The following is a 19,069-nucleotide window of genomic DNA, read 5'->3' on the forward strand; positions in this document are numbered from 1 at the left end:
AACACAAAATGCTAGCTCGAGGTAGTTTACATTTTCAGTGTTAGATAGCATTATATTCCTTCCCATGGCAGTGTATCTTTGCAAAACTGGATTTTCAGCAGTTGAAGTAAGTACTATGCAAAAAGCATAGTGGAACAGGAATACTGGCAGTGTTCAAGCTGATTCCAAGGTTTCAGAAGTTGTGCGGCAACCATTACTTGCTAAATTCTTATTAAGTTGTTTGGACCTAATTGCTTAATAAATGGAATCATTAGGCATTTCTTTTGGCCTAGGTGTATTGTGAAAAAACTACTGAAACAGTAAAGGGCAACATGAGCTGAGAAAGTATTGGGGACGTCTGTGGTATATGCAAGAAATACACTAAAACAAAAACGTTATTTCACTGTTCATTTTCTACCTAAGAGATTTTCTAAATAGTCATATAATAAGGGGAAAAAATATATACAAACATACAAAGTTTTGATTTTTATTGAAATCTTGTGTTAGGTATCAAACAAAATTTGCTTTCTTCAGATAAAAATATTCTCTCAGATGTATCCAGATAACTGCTAAGTCTAAATTGGTCCTCCAATGTCTTGTTTTATTTTTATTGTCCTCATGAAATGTTCATATACACTTAGGATGTTCCCAAAAAAATGTTTATCGTGTAAAGGACCGTACATGACGACCTCTACCACTGCCTCCACTAACAAACTTTCCTCTTGAGCCTCCACTGCCGCTATTTGCACTTGCCCAGGAAGGCCCCAGTCCCCCACGACCTCTGGAAGCACGGTCACGAGGACTTGGGCGATAGCCTATAAAAGAAAAGAATATAATTTTTAGTTGCGACATCCTTTCCTTTCCCATTATATAAATACTAATCTATACCACCGAGCTCAAACCAAGACAGAGATTACTGTTTGCTCCTTTAAAACCCAAGTGCAAGCTCTGTGAATGTGTTGAAGACCACTGAGTTGTCCACTTTAAATAGGTAAATTGTCTAAACATAAGAATTACATCTCAAATAAAGCTGTTATTTAAAAAATGTCCATTTGGGACTTCCCTAGTAGTCCAATGGTTAAGAATCCACGCTTTCACTGCAGGGGCACAGGTGTGATCCCTGGTAGGGGAACTAAGATCCCGCATGGTGTGTGGTGCAGCCAAAAAAACAAAAAATGTGCATCTGAAACCAAAAGCTACGTCTGACCAGAATTTTGGACTTGACATAGGAATGTTTTTGGGGGGGGAAGGTTATATGCTTACATACACAAGACAATACTGTAAACAAAAACAGAATACAGTTGACCCTTGAACAACTCAAGGGTTAATCCAAGTATAATTTATAGTTGGCCCTCATATCCAGAGGTTCCTCTGCAACCTCGATATCAACCAACCATGGATCCTATTTATTGTTAAAAATATCCACATATTAAGTGGACAACCCTGCAGTTCATACCTTCATTGTTCAAGAGTCAACCTGTATACTCTACGAAGACATCTCGGTTTACTTTGGTCAAAAAGGTACCTTAAGGATTGATTTTCCTTCTTTATTGAACTATAAAAAAACAGCACATCAACATGGAACTACTCATTATACACACACAGTTCAGAATCTAAAATTCTGAGTATTTATACAGAAGATGTACACTGGGCACTCACTCACAGAAATAAAATTAAATTGACTTTAGAATTATGTGTCTACATTCTAAAATATTCTCTCCCAGAATGAGAATATACGACCTTCAACAACCTGAAAAGGATTCACCTCCCTCTCTCTCAGAAGTATCAAGTAAGAAGAAAGTGTACCTGTAGAACTAAGTGGTCGTAATGGTGGAAGAGGGCCCCTGTTAAAATTGCTCTGGCCCCCACGACTTTCATTGTAAGTTCCTCGAGGAGTATTCTGAGCACTCCAACTGGAACCTCTTGTTCCCTCCCGACGACTGTAGTTTCCTAAACATAGGTAACATGATCAAAATCTACTTTTTCCACAACTTCAACTGGATTAAGGAAGATATGACATGTTTTTCTTAATTTTGAAAAGCAATGGAAGAGAAACTATGAAATTTTGTACATGGAATAAAGGTAGAGTGGCAGCATCCTATGTAGTCAGAAGCAGAGGCTCTGGAGCCAGACTGCCAGGGTTCAAATACTGGTTCTGCCACTTATATTTTATGTGTCCTGGTCAGCCAACTGACAAGTTTTCTCTTCTATTAAGTGGGGCTACTAAAAGAACCTATCTCATGGGGTTGATAAGAGTATTACATGCAAAGTACTTAAAACAGTTCCTAACAAAGTTATGTGTTTATTATTAATGTAAACACCTATTCTCTGTTGCTCCCACCCTCTTAACTCAGAAGCATGAAAACATGTCATCAATCCACTAGTAAAATATAATTTCTATAAGTTTATATTTTAGAACTCAGATTCTAAAATCTTGAAAAATTTAAAACAGATTAAATATAACATTAGGAAGCAAGTAGATAAGAGAATCAATGGTGAACTACACAGAACAATCCTAAGGGAACTGTTGATAAACACAACTGTGAAAATTATGTATGGATATTATTCAGAAAGGATAAACACAATTCTCAACGTAAAAAGGAAAATAATTAGCCAATACTTCTTTTAATATCATCACTAAATATGCAATTAATCAAGTTAAATTAAAAAATGATTTTTCCTATACAATAAAGGACTTTGCAAATAGTACCACTGGCCTAGAGCCAGATTAACTCTAGTAACAGAAAAATACTTTATCTGAATTGCTTCTATTCAAATCACTTCTATTTAATATTCTAATATTAGAATAACTCATTAGAAAACATACATAATTCATTACCTTTTGAAGCAGGTGGTGTAAAAAACCTATTCTGACTGTGAAAAGCACCCCGTCCTCCCCGATTGCCTGAAAATCCACCACGAGAGGAAATCTTCTGAGATACTTTGAGTGGCCGTTTTGGTGGGGGTATTCCATCTTGAGGGACCACTTCTTTACTTTCGGCTGCAACAAAGTCATCCACATGCATAGACGGTGGTCTGCTTGTGTTCTGTTTTCTCTGACGAAAAATATCATGGGGTCGTATACCCTGTCCAAATCCTCCCCTGCCCCTTCCTCTTGGCGGTGGCACAACATGAGCTCGTTTGGCAGGTTCAATGTATTCAGATTTTCCACTATGAAAACAAAAATACTCCATGAAAACTTTCTCCTTTACACATTTCCAGTGAAAATATAAGTCAATTTTTGCAATACTGAAAACTACATATCAATTATTTCTTATCCCAATTTTGTTATTGCAAATATCTCTACGACTTTCCAGGGAAATACAACAAAACTAGCTAAGAATGGTACTCACATTTTATTGATATGACTAACAATTTTTTTAAATAATCCAGTTTGCTCTTTTTCAAACCTTCTGAACTCTTATTAAGTACAACAATATAATGTGTACCAGGTATGTCCTGGCCAAATTACTATCTTTTAAAAAATTCAAAACAATATTCATGACTCAAGTATTATGTCAGCTTCCTTTCTCCTTTAATAGTCATGTGTCTATCAAAACACATTAAAATAAATAAGCTTACTTGACCCCAACCAAGATCTTTATTAAAAGAAATTTTACCTTGAAGTTATAAAGGTCTCATGCTTGTGCTTCCCAAGTTTGAACCCTTTAGTAGTCTTGGTTCTTCCTGGAGATGATGGTTCCGACAAAAAAGAGCGTTCTAATTCCGAGTGCAAGTCAAAGTCACTACAACATTTTTCAGAGAGCTCAATCAAGTCAACCTTTACCTGTAGTCATAAAAATGAAACAAAACCAAAGATATATCTTAAATGTAACTATTAATGTGATATTACATTTTAAATGTACTATTAATATAACATTTGATTACAGGAATTCTTATCTCCTATAAACTATATTTGAGTCTCATAATAAATCAATGACAGGTCCTTCATCGTTTCAAAAACCAACACCATTGGTAGTTTTTTAAAAAATATCTTAGGAATTCAGCTGCTTTCATTTGGGGGTGGGGTGGGTAGCATTCCTCCTCACAGAAGGGCTATTAGTCTGGGAGACCTCTGCTGCCTGACAAGGATCTCAGTATTTCTCTATATAAAGTAACAATGGAGTATCTCCAGAACTTTTCCAAAATAATCTGAAAATAACATACTCCACAAGCCTTGTATACTCACTACATATTATAAAAGGATTCTGTGCCACAGATCTCCTAGTTCTATGAATTTAATGAGGTTCCAACCTAAGTCAACTTTCAGAAGAATGAAAATTATGTTTAAGTTTTATTCATATTAATCAAACCTAAAAGACCAAAAATTTCCCTAAACCCCGTAAGGTCATAACCATCATCTCAAGACAGCTGTGATTCAACATAGTTAGAACACAAATATTTTCAACCTGTGATGCTAAATATGGTAGCCACTAATTACGAGTGCCTACTTAAATTTAAATTAAGTAAATCAAAATAAAATTCAGTTCCTTAGTCATACTAGTAACATTTCACTGCTCAAAAGTCACATGGGGCTAGTGGCTAACTGGACAGGGCAGATTATAGAACATTTCTCTCACTACAGTTCTAAAGAATCACTGAACAACTTACACTAAAGACAAAAAATTGTTTAATGCAATTTTAATTCAATTGCATGTGTTATTTTAAAGAAGGAAAAGGAGTCCTCATTTTGGACCAGGGAATATCCAAATATATTTCTTTCTTTGAGTATCCACTCCTTCTGGAGCACCCTTCTTCTTGATTTACAAATAAATCTGATGTTATCAAAAAATATATATATTTTTTAAATCAAGAAAAAACAATATATGGTACAATAAGATGTGACTGAAATCATCCTCCCTATGAGAATCATTAAACAGACTGCATTAAAATCTTTAACTATACTTTTACCTATTCAGTATTACGTTAAAGAATGTCAATTTAGATTCATACTATATTATTTTAACAAATATATTTTTTACATTTCCCCAAATTAAGAGCAGATACCACAACAAAGCATATTCCTCCCCTTAAACCCAAATATAGGAATTAATTATAATTTTGTGGGATACTATTCTATACCCTACAAATATAAGAAACCAAAGTGCTTCAGAGTACTTACGCAAAAATGTGATTTTCCACGCATTCTCAAATATACAGATCACTAACTAGAAAGAGGCAAAACAGGTAGCATAAAAAAAACGAAGAGTCCTAGACACCATTAAGTAGGCAACTGACATAAAAATAATGCAGTACTAGTCCCAAGACAGACTTTTAACAGCCATATAATATGTAATCTATTTTAGTCCTAACATATGCAAAGAAACAAAAACATCAACAGAATTTTTTTCTAAATATTTAGTAATAAAATGACTTATACCAAATCCAGATCTGTATCAATCTCTTCAGCCTGAAATGGAGTGAACCACATAGATTTCAACTGATCATCCATGACATCAGCTAGCACATATGCAGTTCTAGAATACAGAAAGTATTTGTTAAAAAGCAGAATTCCAAAATTAAATATTTTAGCTTAACTTCTAAGTAAAACATGTGAACAGCACAATTAAAAATATTACCCTCTAAAAGTATTAGTAATATTAGCACTTAAAAAGACTCCTTCAAGAAGTTATTTAAGAATTAAGTATCCTTAAAAACCAGTAACTTGGAAATTAATCCTGTTGTGACAAATTTTGATCTTTCAATAAAATAAAACAGAGCCCTAGCCCTGGCTTTATTCCCAAAAAGCCAAGTTTATAACACTGTACCAATGTGTAATTTTTCTAAATTTAGAGAATAATTTCATCATATTAAATATTCACTATGCTCTAAAAGGACAGTGCTCCAAAGATCAAGAGGCATATCCTCTAGACCAGGGATCAGTAAACTATGACCCCCATTCTGCCAGCCTGTTTTTGTACAGCCTGCAAGCTAGGAATGGTTTGCACATTTTTACAGTTTTTTTAAAAAAAAACAAAAGAAACAAGCAAAAAGCTATAGAAGTATATGCAACAGAGACTGAATGTGGCCTGCAAAGTCTAGATTTTTTATTATCTAGCCCTTAGAGAAAAATAAGTTGCTGGCCCTCTCTAGATCCCAGCCATTAAATATATAATATCTATTCAACCACAAAACATTGCTTGCTTTACCTATTGTTAAACAGATTCTGGAGAGATTCTGGAGCTGAAAGTACTGGTTCTACATCCTGGTCACCAAGAGGTAAAGGTTCACCCGATGACTCCAGCATCTGCTTAAGTCCAACCACATTGTCCAACAAAGAATCCAGATTGTCATCATCTTTTGAATGCTCCTAGATACAAACAAAAGCAGAATAAGAAGGTGCAGGTAAAACCTGAACATTTATGCCCATCATCTACTGACTCTTTAGTAGAAAAGGTGGTATTATTTCACTACTAAGAAATTTGGAACACCATCAAGAAATTATCAACTTAACATTAAACATATTAAAATAAAACAAACACCAAAAACGATTGTTGTTATTTCTAAAGAGTGGTAGCAGGGGGCAACCTGCATTCAAACAATAGATAATTCAAAAAGTACTGCCTTCATGTACTCCTTAAAATTCATAATAGTATGGGGACTTCCCTGGTGGCACAGTGGTTAAGAATCCACCTGCCAATGCAAGGAACACGGATTCAATCCCTGGTCTGGGAAGATCCCACATGCCGCGGAGCAACTAAGCCCACATGCCACAACTACTGAGCCCATGCACCGCAACTACTGAAGCCCGCGTGACTAGAGCCCGTGCTCCGCAACAAGAGAAACCACTACAATGAGAAGCCCGCGCACCACAACGAAGAGTAGCCCCCGCTCGCCGCAACTAGAGAAAGCCCGCGCACAGCAACGAAGACCCAATGCAGCCAAAAATAAAACATAACAAAAAATTTTTTTAAATTCATAATAGTATGGAAGACTTCACTCCAAATTATTAATTCAGAGTATAAATACCCAACTGAGAGTTCACTGTTTTAAAAAGTCACTAAGAAAACTTGTACAAGTCAAACTGAGAAGAAAATATGTCTTGGGAATGAGCTCTTCTTATTTTGTTTTGTTTTGTTTTTTTTACCAAAACAAGCTTCTCTAGTTCAAGGAACAAATTTTCTGGACTTTCTTCTTTGCTTTGTAGAAGCTGTTTTAACTCTGCAGCATTAATACTCATTGTCCGTGATGGATGAGCTCCCTCTACTTCCATGAGACCACTATCATCTCCACAACATCCCTGTAAATGTCACACACAAGTTAAATTTGAGAGCAGAGAAATTTGCAAAAAATGCTTCCAAACTTACTCAGATATTTAAGACTGCTGCAATCTTCCCCTCAATGTTTTGTTTTTACATCGGTATGAATGGCTAGTTTTAAGAATTAGCTCAAAGCTGAAACAAGTTTTCTTTGAGTTAAGACTCACAAAATAAATAGGTAAACACTTGTATTCAAATTACTGGCACCAAGATTTCTCAACAGAAATATCCAATGACAAATACACTGGCACTTGCAGGAAATGTAATACATTAATTGATACTCAAGTTAATAAAATGCCTGCCATAACAGAGAACTAATGGAAGCTGAATTTGTTTTTCTGGAGATAAGGCAAATAACTAAAGAAAACAGTAACTATCACATTTAAGACTATGTGCGGTCATACAGAAAGTTAACATTTTCTGCTTTAAATAGTATGCCACATAATAAAATGAATATGGGAATGGTGAAAAAAATTCACCAGGCAAAACAAATCTCAGTTCATGACAATAAATCCATTCATATTGTCACATATGAAAGAACACTTAAGTAGTTTCAAATCTTCAGAACACAGCCCTGTTTTAAATGGCTCAACATGAATATTGGTCCTACCAATCCAAATGTAAGAGTCAGTATTTTTAAATTAAGAGTAACAATTAAAATTTGTTTGTAGCTCCTACCATTTGTCCTATAACTGGACACATTTCGGTGTAAACTAAATGAAAATTATTCTTCACAGATTCCCACTCAAACTGATAACTGTGCTTGAAGCACACTTGTTCCTTTCAGAAAACACTAGACTAAGGAAGTCATTTACATTGTTCTATGGAAGAGGACATACAGTTTAAATAAGAAATTCAATAAACCATTATGTCTACAAGGGTTTTAACTGCTCTGTTTGGAGGTAGCAATGAAGACTAGGTTGATGATGGTCTAGTTCATGTTTTATTTTTATAAAGTTAAGCTAAATGAGTTAAAAGCAATCAAAATGCACTAACAGACTGTGAACAGTTATCTTTAAAGGAAATTTCCCCTACATGTTGTTAAAATGTATGAATTACAGACTAAATTTATTTTACAGAAATAAGTATATTAACCAGAATACAAATTATCAAGGGATCTATCTGACTTCTTTCCTCACTCTTAGTTATTCATAACACTTTAAGCAGAGGTGGGAAGTTCAGTATAGCTGAATCAGAAAGTATTATAATGATTATTATTTTTAAAGGTCAGGGAAAACAGAAGAAAATCAGTTTTTTAAAAGAGAGGGGAAAAACTATGAACTAATTAAAATATTTGGAATGATGTAAAATTTTCATCTCTACTACCTTGCTTTTTCATTATTATAAACAGAAACAGCTTTAAACCACATAAAATGCATTTTAAATTCTATTCTACCTACTTGTTATTAAAAGTAGTCTTAGATCTAAGGTCAAATTTATCACAATTTGATGTTTTCTATATATACATTACTGTGAGAAGTAATAAAAGAATTTTTAAGGAGATTTTTTAAGCTACACAGTTATTTCAGAAAAATTAAAATTCTATCAAATTTGTGATACCATTTCAAATCTCCTTAATCATTTGTCAAATGCTTCAACTATTAAATTATACAAGACACTGTACAATTACACTGGGAAAAAGCTAGTAAGACATGGTCTCTGACCTAAGTGACCTAACAGTCAGATAGTGGAGTAGGAAATGGTAAATAGGCATATAAATGATCTATAAAAAGAAATCATTCAATAACATGCTGTGAAGTGTACAGAAAGAAAAGTAATATCAAAAGGCTCCACAAATTGGAATGCATTAAAATAGGCACTAAAAATAGGCACTATAAATAGGCATAGTTTGACCAGGGAGGGAGAGGGAGTTGGGGGGCGGGGCGGGGAAGAGAGAGAGAGAGAGAGAGAGAGAGAGAACAACAAACTAAGAGAAGCATGGCCAAGGAGATACACATAGTAGATGAGACTTATGGATGATGGCTCCCAGTAAGGGAGAAATGTTTGCAAAGGTAGCTTTTTGGCCATACAGTGAATAGTCTTGAATGTTATGCTAAAAAGTTTGGAATTTATTCTACAGATATTAAAAGGTATTGTAGGGTAGAGTGATATGATCTGATGTCTGCTTTAGGAAGTTATGCACTCATACAGAACTATTTAGAATATACCAAAGAAGTAAATGTTTGGAAGGAAACTGGAGAGAAGGCTGATACAGTACTCTGCAAGAAAATATCAATCAACAGCTAAGAGTTATACAAAAACTGAATATAAATTCTGGAGTGGAAAAGTACAATGAGTGAAACAAAAAATTCACTAGAGGGACTTCCCTGGCACTTCAGTGGTTAAGACTTCGCCTTCCAATGCAGGGGTTGTGGGTTTGATCCCTAGTTAGGGAGCTAAGATCCCACATGCCTCTCAGCCAAACAACCAAAACATAAAACAGAAGCATTATTGTAACAAATTCAATAAAGACTTGAAAAATGGTCCACATCAAAAAAAAATCTTTTAAAAGAAATATTTATTTATTTATTTATTTGGCTGTGTCCAGATCTTTAGCCTGCAGCATGCAAACTCTTAGTTGCAGCATGTGGAATCTATTTCCCTGACTAGGGATCAGACTCTGGCCCCCTGCATTGGGAGCACAGGGTCTTAGCCACTGGACCATCAGGGAAGTGCCCTCCCCCAAAAAAATCTTTAAAAAAAAAAATCCACTAGAGGGGCTCAACAGCAGATTTGAGCTGGCAAAAAAAAAAAAAAAGAATCAGTGAACTTGAAGAGGGTCAACTAAGATTATCCATTTTAAGGAACAGAAAGAAAAAAGAATGAAGAACAAGCATAGCCTCAGAGACTTGTGAGGTACCATCAAGAGCACCAACACACACATAATAAAGAGTCTCAGAAGAAGAAGAAAGAAAGAGTCAGGAAAAAATATCTAAAGAAACAATGACTGAAAACTACCCAAATATGATGAAAACATTACACTTTCAAGAGGATCAACAAACTCCAAGTAGAATGAACTCAAAGAAATCCAGTCTTAAACACATCATGATCAAACTGTCAAAAGCCAAAAAAAAGAGAGAATCTTGAAAGCAGTAAGAGAGAGGTGACTCAACTAATAAAATATTAACAACTGATTTACTGTCAGAAACCACGGAAGGCAGAATGCAGTAGGAAAACATATTCAAAGTGCTGAAAGAAAAACACTATCAACAAAGAATTCTATAACTGACAAAACTATCCTTCAAAAAATGAGGGAGAAATAAAGACATTCTCAATTCTTTTTTTTTAAGTGAGACAGAATCTGTCACTAGCAAACCTACTCTACAAAAACTACTAAAGGGAGTCCTGCTGGGTGACATGAAAGGATATTAGACAGTAACCTGAACCCACATGAAGAAACAGTATGTCAGTAAAGGCTAGGTAAAAGGCAGTATAAACATATTTGTGTTTGTAACTCTTTTCTTCTCCTATCTGAATTAAAAGACAACAGAATAAAGCAATAATAATAAAACTGTGAAGATGGACTCACAATGTATAAAAATGTAATTAGTATGATAACAGCACAAGGGAAGGGAACAAAGCTACACTGTAGCAGTGAAATTATGTTGGGATTTATCAGAAAGAGACTATTAAATTAAGGTGTTAAATGTAGTATCTAGGGCAACCACTAAGAAAATAACTTTTTTAAAAAAGGTAAAAGAGAGAAAAAGGAAATTAAAAAAGCACAGTAAAACATGTTTAAAGCAAAAAAAAAAAGAGATAAAGAAAAACAAAAAGATATGTAGGAAGTAAAGAGCAAAACAGCAGACATAAATCTTACCTATCAATAATTAAACATAAATGGTTTGAATATACCAATCAAAAGGGAAAAATTGGCAGAAGGTAAAAAACAAAACAAAACAAAACATGATCCAACTATGCTGTCTATAAGAGACACACTTTAGATTATAAAATACAAATAGGCTGTATGTAAAAGGGTAGGAAAAAATATACCATACAAACAATAACCAAAATAAAGCTAGAGTGGCTATACCAATAATACAAAATAAATGTTTAGATGAAAGCTATCACTAGAGACAAAGAAGGACATTTTATAACAATAAAAGGGTTGATCCATCAGGAAGATATAACAATTATGAACATATATGCACCTGACAATGGAGCCCGGAGATGCATGAAACAAAAACTGACAGAAGTAAAAGGAGAAAGAGACAATTCAACAACAGTTGGAGACTTCAGCATCCCACTTTCAGCAGTGGATAGAAAACTAGACAGAAAATCAACAAGGAAACAGAAGGCTTAAACAACTATAAACCAATACTCCTAACAGACCTGTATAGAACATTCCTCCAAATGGCAGCAGAAGACACCTTCCTCTCAACTGCACATGAAACATTCTCCAGTACAGAAAATGCCCCTAGGCTGTAAAAGTAGCCTCAATAAATTTAAATGGATTGAAATCATACAAAGTATGGTCTTTGGCCACAACGGAATAAAACTAGAAGTCAATTACAGAAGGAAATTTGGGAAATTCACAATTATGTGGAAATTAAACACACTCCTAAATAACCAAGGGGCCAAAGAGGAAGAAAAATTAGAAAATATTTGGATATGAACAAAACCAAAACATGACATACCAAAGGCAGTACACAGAGGGAAACTTATAGCTGTAAATACTTACATTAATAATGAAGAAAGATCTCAAATCAATAACCTAACCTTCCAAGTTAAGAAACTAGCAAAAGAAGAGTAAACTAACCCCAAAGCAAGTAAAAGGAAGGAAACAATAAAGATTAAAGCAGAAATAAATTAGAGACTAGAAAATAGAAGAAAATCAAAAAAAACAAAATGTGGTTATTTAGAAAGATCAACAAAACTGACAAACCTTCAGCTAGGCTAACAAAAGGGGAGAAAAAAGGAGAGAAGACTTAAATTATTAAAATCAAGAATGAAAAAAGCACCATCATTAACAACCTTACAGACATAAAAAAGCTTATAAGGAAATATTATAAACATTTGTGTGCCATCAAGTTAGTAATGTAGTTGAATGAAGAGAAACAAATTCTTAAAAAGACACAAACTACTGAAACTGACTCAAGAAGATACAGAAAATCTGAACAGATTTATAAGTAAAGCTATTTAATTAGTATCAAAAACACTTCCTACAAAGAAAAGCTCAGGTGGCTTTATTGATGAATTCTACCAAATGTTTAAAGAATTAACAACAATCCTTCACAAACTTCCAAAAAATCAAAGAGGAGAGAATACTTCCTAGCTCACTCTATAAGGCCAAAGATATCACAAGAAAGCTACATACCAATATCCCTATTGAATATAGACCTCAAATTCCTCAATAAAGTAAAGCAAACTGAATCTAGCAACATATCAAAAAGATAGTACACAATGAACAAGTGGTATTTATTCCAGCAATACAAGGTCAGTTCAACATGGAAAAAGCAATCAATGTAAAATATAATACAGAGAAAAACAACATGATCATTTATTTCAATAGACACAGAGAAAGTATTTAACAATATCTAACACCCTTTCATGATAAAAACACTCAGTGAACTAGGAATAGAAGGGAATTTCTTTGACCTGATTAAGGATATCTATGAGTAACCATAGCTAACATCGTATTTAATGGTGAAAGATTGAAAGCCTTCCCCCTAAGATTAGGAAAAAGACAAAGATGTCAACTCTTGCTACTTTTATTCAACATGCAATGGAGGTTCTTGCTAGGACAATAAAGCAAGAAAAATAAATAAAAGTATCCAAATTGGAAAGGAAGAAGTTAGACTATCTCTATTTGTAGATGACATCCTTGTATTTAGAAAAGTCTAAGGAAACCACTAAATACACTTTCAGAACTAATAAACAAGTTCAGCAAGGTTTCAGGACACAATATCAATATATGGAAATCAACTGCATTTCTAAACACTAGCAAAGAACATTCAGAAATGAAATTAAGGAACAATTCCATTTACAACAGCATTTTTTAAATTCCCAATTTAATTAGAGGCATAAACTTAACAAAAGAGGTACAAGACTTACACATTGAAAATTATGAAACATCACAGAAATATAGACAACCTAAATAAATGGAAAGCCATGCCATGTCCATGAATATGAAAACTTAATAGTACTAAGACAGTTATATTTCCAAAATTGACCTAAAGATTCAATACAATCCCTATCAAAATCCCAGCAGTCTTTTTGCAGAAATTGACATAGAGACAGAAAAGGAGATTAGTGGTTGCCAGGAGCTAGGGAAAGAAGGAATGGAGAGTTTCTGTTAATGGGCACACAGAGCTTCTTTGTGGAGTTATGAAAACATTCTGAAATTAGATAGTGGTGATGGTTGCACAAGTCTATGAGTATACTAAAACCCACCAAATTGTTTAAAAGGGTGAATATTATGGGATGTTATGAAAATGTTATGCAAAAAGGAGCAAAAAGGAGAAACCAAGGTAATAGCAGTGAAATACAAAATAAGGAATGAAGTATGAAAGGTTTTGTGAATGAAACTGACAAGAATGAGCAGCTGCTGAAGATGGTGAACAAAAGGGGAAAGTTAGCCAGTATTCATGGTTTCTAACTTGAGGGTCAGGAAAGATCAATGGTATAAAAGCAGGGCACATAAAAGATGGACCAAGTGTATGGGGAAAGATAAGAAATTTGATTTTTGATATTCAGAGATTCTATCCACTAGAACGCAAGGGTAGACGGGAGAGGGAAACACAGAAGATGGAAAAGGAATCGGGCAGGTTATTAAAAGGGGTAAGATCTACCTCACAGATAGAAATGAAGTGATACAGGGGTACATTTTCCTCTGATTAAGGAAGAACACAACAGAGTAGAAAGAACAGGGAAAGAATCTAAGGGAGAGGGAAAGAATTTAGAAATTAAACAGGGTGGCACTGATCTTCTCAATGAAGGAAGAAAAGCAAATGTATTGATGAGGGATGAATAAAAGCATTAATCAGCAGTCCTGAGGGCCCAGAAGAACCTGGACAGCATGAACGAACACTGGTTAGTGGTTTCTCATTAGAAACTGTTTAACTGATGACATGTTTAAGAAAACTGTCCTGCAACAGGCATGGGTCACGCTCTCACTTGCTCTCTTTCTGCCACCATCTTGGTTCCACGTTCCCCGCACCAAATGCCTGGTGAAGCCACAGATACCGTCCCTGCTACACAGCAGGAGCTGCCACAGTCCCAGGGTGAGACAGGGTCTCGAACAGAATCTGATAGTGATGAATCAGTACCAGAGCTTGAGGAACAGGATTCTACACAGGCAACCACACAACAAGCCCAGCTGGCAGCAGCAGCTGAAATCAATGAAGAACCAGTCAGTAAAGCAAAACAGAGCCAGAGTGAAAAGAAGGCACAGAAGGATATGTCCAAACTGGATCTTCCACAGGTTACAGGGGTTACTAGAGTCACTATCTGGAAATCTAAGAATATCCTTTTTGTCATCACAAAACCAGACGTATACAAGAGCCTAGCTTCAGATACCTACATAGTTTGGGGGAAGTCAAGATTGAGGATTTATCTCAGCAAGCACAGTTAGCAGCTGCTGAGAAATTCAAAGTTCAAGGTGAAGCTGTCTCAAACATTCAAGAAAACACACAGACTCCAACTGTACAAGAGGAGAGTGGGGAGGAAGAGACTGATGAAACAGGTGCGGAAGTTAAGGACACAGAATTGGTCATGTCACAAGCAAATGTGTCAAGAGCAAAGGCAGTCCAAGCCCTGAAGAACAACAGTAATGATATTGTAAATGCTATTATGAAATTAACAATGTAACCATCTGAAAAGAGGGCCTTTTTTGGTGTTTCAAAAGAGTAACTGCAGCTGGGTTGTAAATCTGTACTGTTTTTATCATTAATAAAGTTATGGCTTCTTGTTGGATGAAAAAAAGAAAAAAAATCTGTCAAACTGATTTATTAACAACATGTCACTTGGCATCTGGTAAAACTAATAAGTGGTCTTCCATCAAGTAAGACACTAAAACCTCTTTAGAGTAGGTAGCTACAGTCCTACTGTTAAGTATACCAATCTTTCAGAATCAAAGCATCTGGTAAATTTAATCACTTTAATAAACTACATATGACACAGAACAAACAATAATTTGCCAATAAAATTGGTACAACAATAACTACAAACACAACAGGCAGCCAAGAAGGGCTTACTGGAGGAAATATTCTCAATATAAATTGTATGCCTAAGAAATACACGAAACAGTAAATTTAATTTTTTCTTATGAAATCATCACATACATTTATTTTGTTAATACTGTACTAAACAGGTCCTTGGTAACTCTTTCTAAACAGAAATCTTAAATACGAGCTGCGTTTCTTAAATCAATGTTGACAGAATATCAAACCCATAGGATGTTAACAGCCATACATAAACACATACACATACACACAGATGCACAAGTATTCTGCAGGTAATACATTTGGACAAAACTGGATTAAATTGCAGTAAAGCAAGTTTCTATTCATCCAGGACCTTTTAGAGCTTTTAATATACTAATGTGCAGTTGAGCTCCATCTGGGTAGACATTTCCAAACTTATTTGACACTTTAAAGGCAGGCCTATTAGTGGCTTCTAGAATTGTGTCCACAATATATACCACAATTTTGATAAATACTAATGAGAGAAATTTTTAATTAGATTTTAACAATAAGATTTTAAAGCTGGGGAAATAATCTTTAATTCGTATCTATGATGGATCCAAAATATTCCAGTATAATAAACTTTACATTCACCCCAAAAATCACAACATCCAAAACAGAGCCAGTAAATGTACAATTAAGTGACAGTAAGTAAATACGTGATTAAGAGACTGATAAAACAACTATTCTGAGTGACCCTAGCACGGTAACTCAATGTAAAGAATTAGGTAAAAAAATAAATGCACTATACGTAGTATTTTTCTCTCTTTTAAGAAAATGCAAATCATAGGGTATTCACAAATTAATAATGATGCCTAATAAATTAGAGTTCAATAAATTCTACTCTTAAACATCTACTTTTTTGATAAATCAAAACCCCGTACTTATAATGGGGTGAGGACATAGGAAAAAACAGTAGTGTTAGTTCCAAGTTCCAAAAAACGTTATTCCAAGATATTTTTGAACCCAAGCGATTTTTTTAACATATGTAAAAGTTTATAAATATAAGAAATACCAAATACATATATATACTTACCATTGTATCAGAATTAAGAATTTGTCTCATAAATTCCAAGAATGAAGATGCAAGTTCACCCGTGTCTTTACTAAATGTGCTGACCACTCGTTTCAGTAAACTATGCAGAGCATTATTGTTTTTCCTTAAAGAACTGTAAATAAAGAAAACAGGCAATTTCTTAAAATTTGAGCATATAAATCTAGTATAAGAAATGAACTATCTCGGGACTTCCCTGGTGGTGCACTGGTTAAGAATCCACCTGCCAGTGCAGGGAATGCGGGTTCGAGCCCTGGTCTGGGAAGATCCCACATGCCGTCGAGCAGCTGAACCCATGTGCCACAACTACTGAGTCTGTGCTCTAGAGCCCACGAGCCACAACTACTGAGCCCGTGTGCCACAACTACTGAAGCACGCACACCTAGGGCCCATGCTCTGCAACAAGAGAAGCCACCACAATGAGAAGCTCCTGCACTGCAACAAAGAGTAGCCACCACTTGCCGCAACTAGAGAAAGTCTGCGCACAGCAACAAAGACCCAACGCAGCCAAAAATAAACAATAAATTAATTAATTAATTTAAAAAAATGAACTATATCAGTTCAGACAGCCTAAAATTTAGTAAAATTAAAATTTTACACTTCAAGAAATGTAAAAAAGTACTTTTGGTATTATCTGTCACACAAATCATTTAACAAAGCATTTTTTATAGTCGATATCTCCTTTTAAAGAAGATAAACTTCAAAAACACTGAAAGAAAAAATTTCCCCCCAATAATAAAGCTATAAAACTTAGCAAAATAAACTTGCAGGTTCCCTTTTTTACACTTTTTATAAGCTGAGGATTTCTCTAATGTGAGGTTATAGCTGTCTCAAAAGCCTGACCAGAAAGCCTAACTTATGTAACTACAAAGAATGATTATTTTTATGACATTGCAATCTGACAGAAAGAAATTAAGGGTACAGAGTAGGCGTCAGCAAACTTTTTATGTAAAGAGCCTGATGATAAATAGTCTAGGTTTTATGGGGTTATACACAACTCAATCTGTTTCTCTCTATACAAAAACATCAGTCTCAGTCACAACTACTCAACTGCTGATATAGCGGGAAAGCATCTGCAGACAACACATAAATACTGGCTATGTTCCAAGAAAGGCTGGATTTGGCCTGTGGCCCACAATTTACCAACCCCTGATATAAAGAGGTTTCAGCATAAGAAACAATCATGATATGTATTCAAAATCATGACAATATACAGCCCTGCTAAAATTATCCTATGCATTTACACAGTTCATAGTTGATCAAAAGAAAATTTCAAGACTTGGGTAAAGCAATACAAAAGAGAGAAAGAAGACTCGTGCTCTTGAGAACTTTATAAAATGATGAAATGGAAAAGGCACAACGAACAGGAATGAGATTAAATACAGAGATAATACAATTAATGGAAAAAGCAAAGGTTCAAAATTGGACTATACCAATTACTAGCCTCTACTTATAATCTTAAGAAAGTGAACCTTACTTAGACGGTCTATCAAAAACTGGGGTCCACTACACACCTTTTAGAATGTCTACAATAAAAAAAAAACTAGCAATATCAAAATCTGGCATTTTGTTGGTAAACTTGTAGAGAAGTTGTCTATAAAAGGGTAGCACACTGGACTGCTGGGGTGATGGAGATAGCTCTGCATGGAAATGAGATGCTAGACACATGACTCTACACATTTGTCAAAATCCACAGAACCATATATCATAAAACATGGGTGAGGTTACAAAGAAAGGGGGAAAGCTAGAATCAACCTTCTGATATTGTATTAGAATCAAAGTATCTGTATGGACTCATTTTTAAAAATACATACATACAGGGACTTCCCTGGTGGTCCAGTGGCTAAGATTCCATGCTCCCAATGCAGGGGGCCCAGGTTCGATCCCTGGTCAGGGAACTAGATCCCACACACCGCAACTAAGAGTTCACATGCCGCAACTAAAGACCCCGAATCCCGCAACTAGACTCCACATGCCTCAATTAAAAGATTCCACATGCTGCAACTAAAGATCCTGCAACTAAAGATGCTGTAACTAAGACCCAGCGCAGGCAGGCAGGCAGGCAGGCAGACAGACAGATAGAAAGATAGATAGATAGATAGATAGATAGATAGATAGATAGATAAATGGAAAGATATTTTTTTAAGTACATACATAAAATAAGTAGATGAAAAAATAAACGTAGATTTGTGTATACACATGATTTAGGACACATATATGTCCCAGCTCTAGCCAACGAGAAGAACCAAAATCAGCAACATAAGTTGAACAATAAAATAAATAACAATAGTGTTCAATTATTATACAAGAAAAAAAAGTCCATGAATCCATATTGATATACCCAAATAAGTAAATAAATGAGGGAAAAGTGATGAATTCTTTCTTACAGAAGGACAATTAAATGAGAAAGGAATGAGAAAAACAGGAAATCACTATTAGAACACCACAGTAATAACTGCCACATGCCAAGATCCACTGATGGATAGTAAAATGAGTGCACGAAAGTTTTAAGTAGAAATAGGACATTTACATAGTCTCAAAGTATATTCTTCAAAATGTTTAATACTTAAAAACAGAAAATTAGTAAGACTGCT

The 19,069-nt window shown here is 34.9% G+C and overlaps 1 protein-coding gene and 1 pseudogene across 3 annotated transcripts in view; one reads left to right on the top strand and one right to left on the bottom strand.

Moving 5' to 3' along the window:
- Positions 1-452: 452 nt before the first annotated feature.
- Positions 453-19,069, bottom strand: part of VIRMA (vir like m6A methyltransferase associated) — a 60,346-nt gene continuing 41,729 nt past the window's right edge. Inside the window, exons 17-24 of one of the 2 annotated variants that reach the window (XM_081258304.1) lie at positions 16,458-16,590; positions 7,067-7,219; positions 6,129-6,289; positions 5,360-5,456; positions 3,600-3,766; positions 2,819-3,150; positions 1,786-1,929; positions 453-794 (exon numbers count right to left, since the gene is read on the bottom strand). In XM_081258304.1, the coding sequence (XP_081114430.1) occupies positions 640-794; positions 1,786-1,929; positions 2,819-3,150; positions 3,600-3,766; positions 5,360-5,456; positions 6,129-6,289; positions 7,067-7,219; positions 16,458-16,590 (1,342 nt within the window). In that variant the 3' untranslated portion in view covers positions 453-639. The remainder of the gene's footprint in view (positions 795-1,785; positions 1,930-2,818; positions 3,151-3,599; positions 3,767-5,359; positions 5,457-6,128; positions 6,290-7,066; positions 7,220-16,457; positions 16,591-19,069) is intronic. The other variant, XM_081258303.1, reaches the window with a different exon arrangement.
- On the top strand, positions 14,332-15,247 carry LOC308630062 (nascent polypeptide-associated complex subunit alpha-like; annotated as a pseudogene). Its single transcript has one exon. The product of its transcript is annotated as a nascent polypeptide-associated complex subunit alpha-like (transcript).

Source organism: Mesoplodon bidens, assembly GCF_964165515.1.
Source record: "Mesoplodon bidens genome assembly, chromosome: 16".
NCBI lineage: Eukaryota > Metazoa > Chordata > Mammalia > Artiodactyla > Ziphiidae > Mesoplodon > Mesoplodon bidens.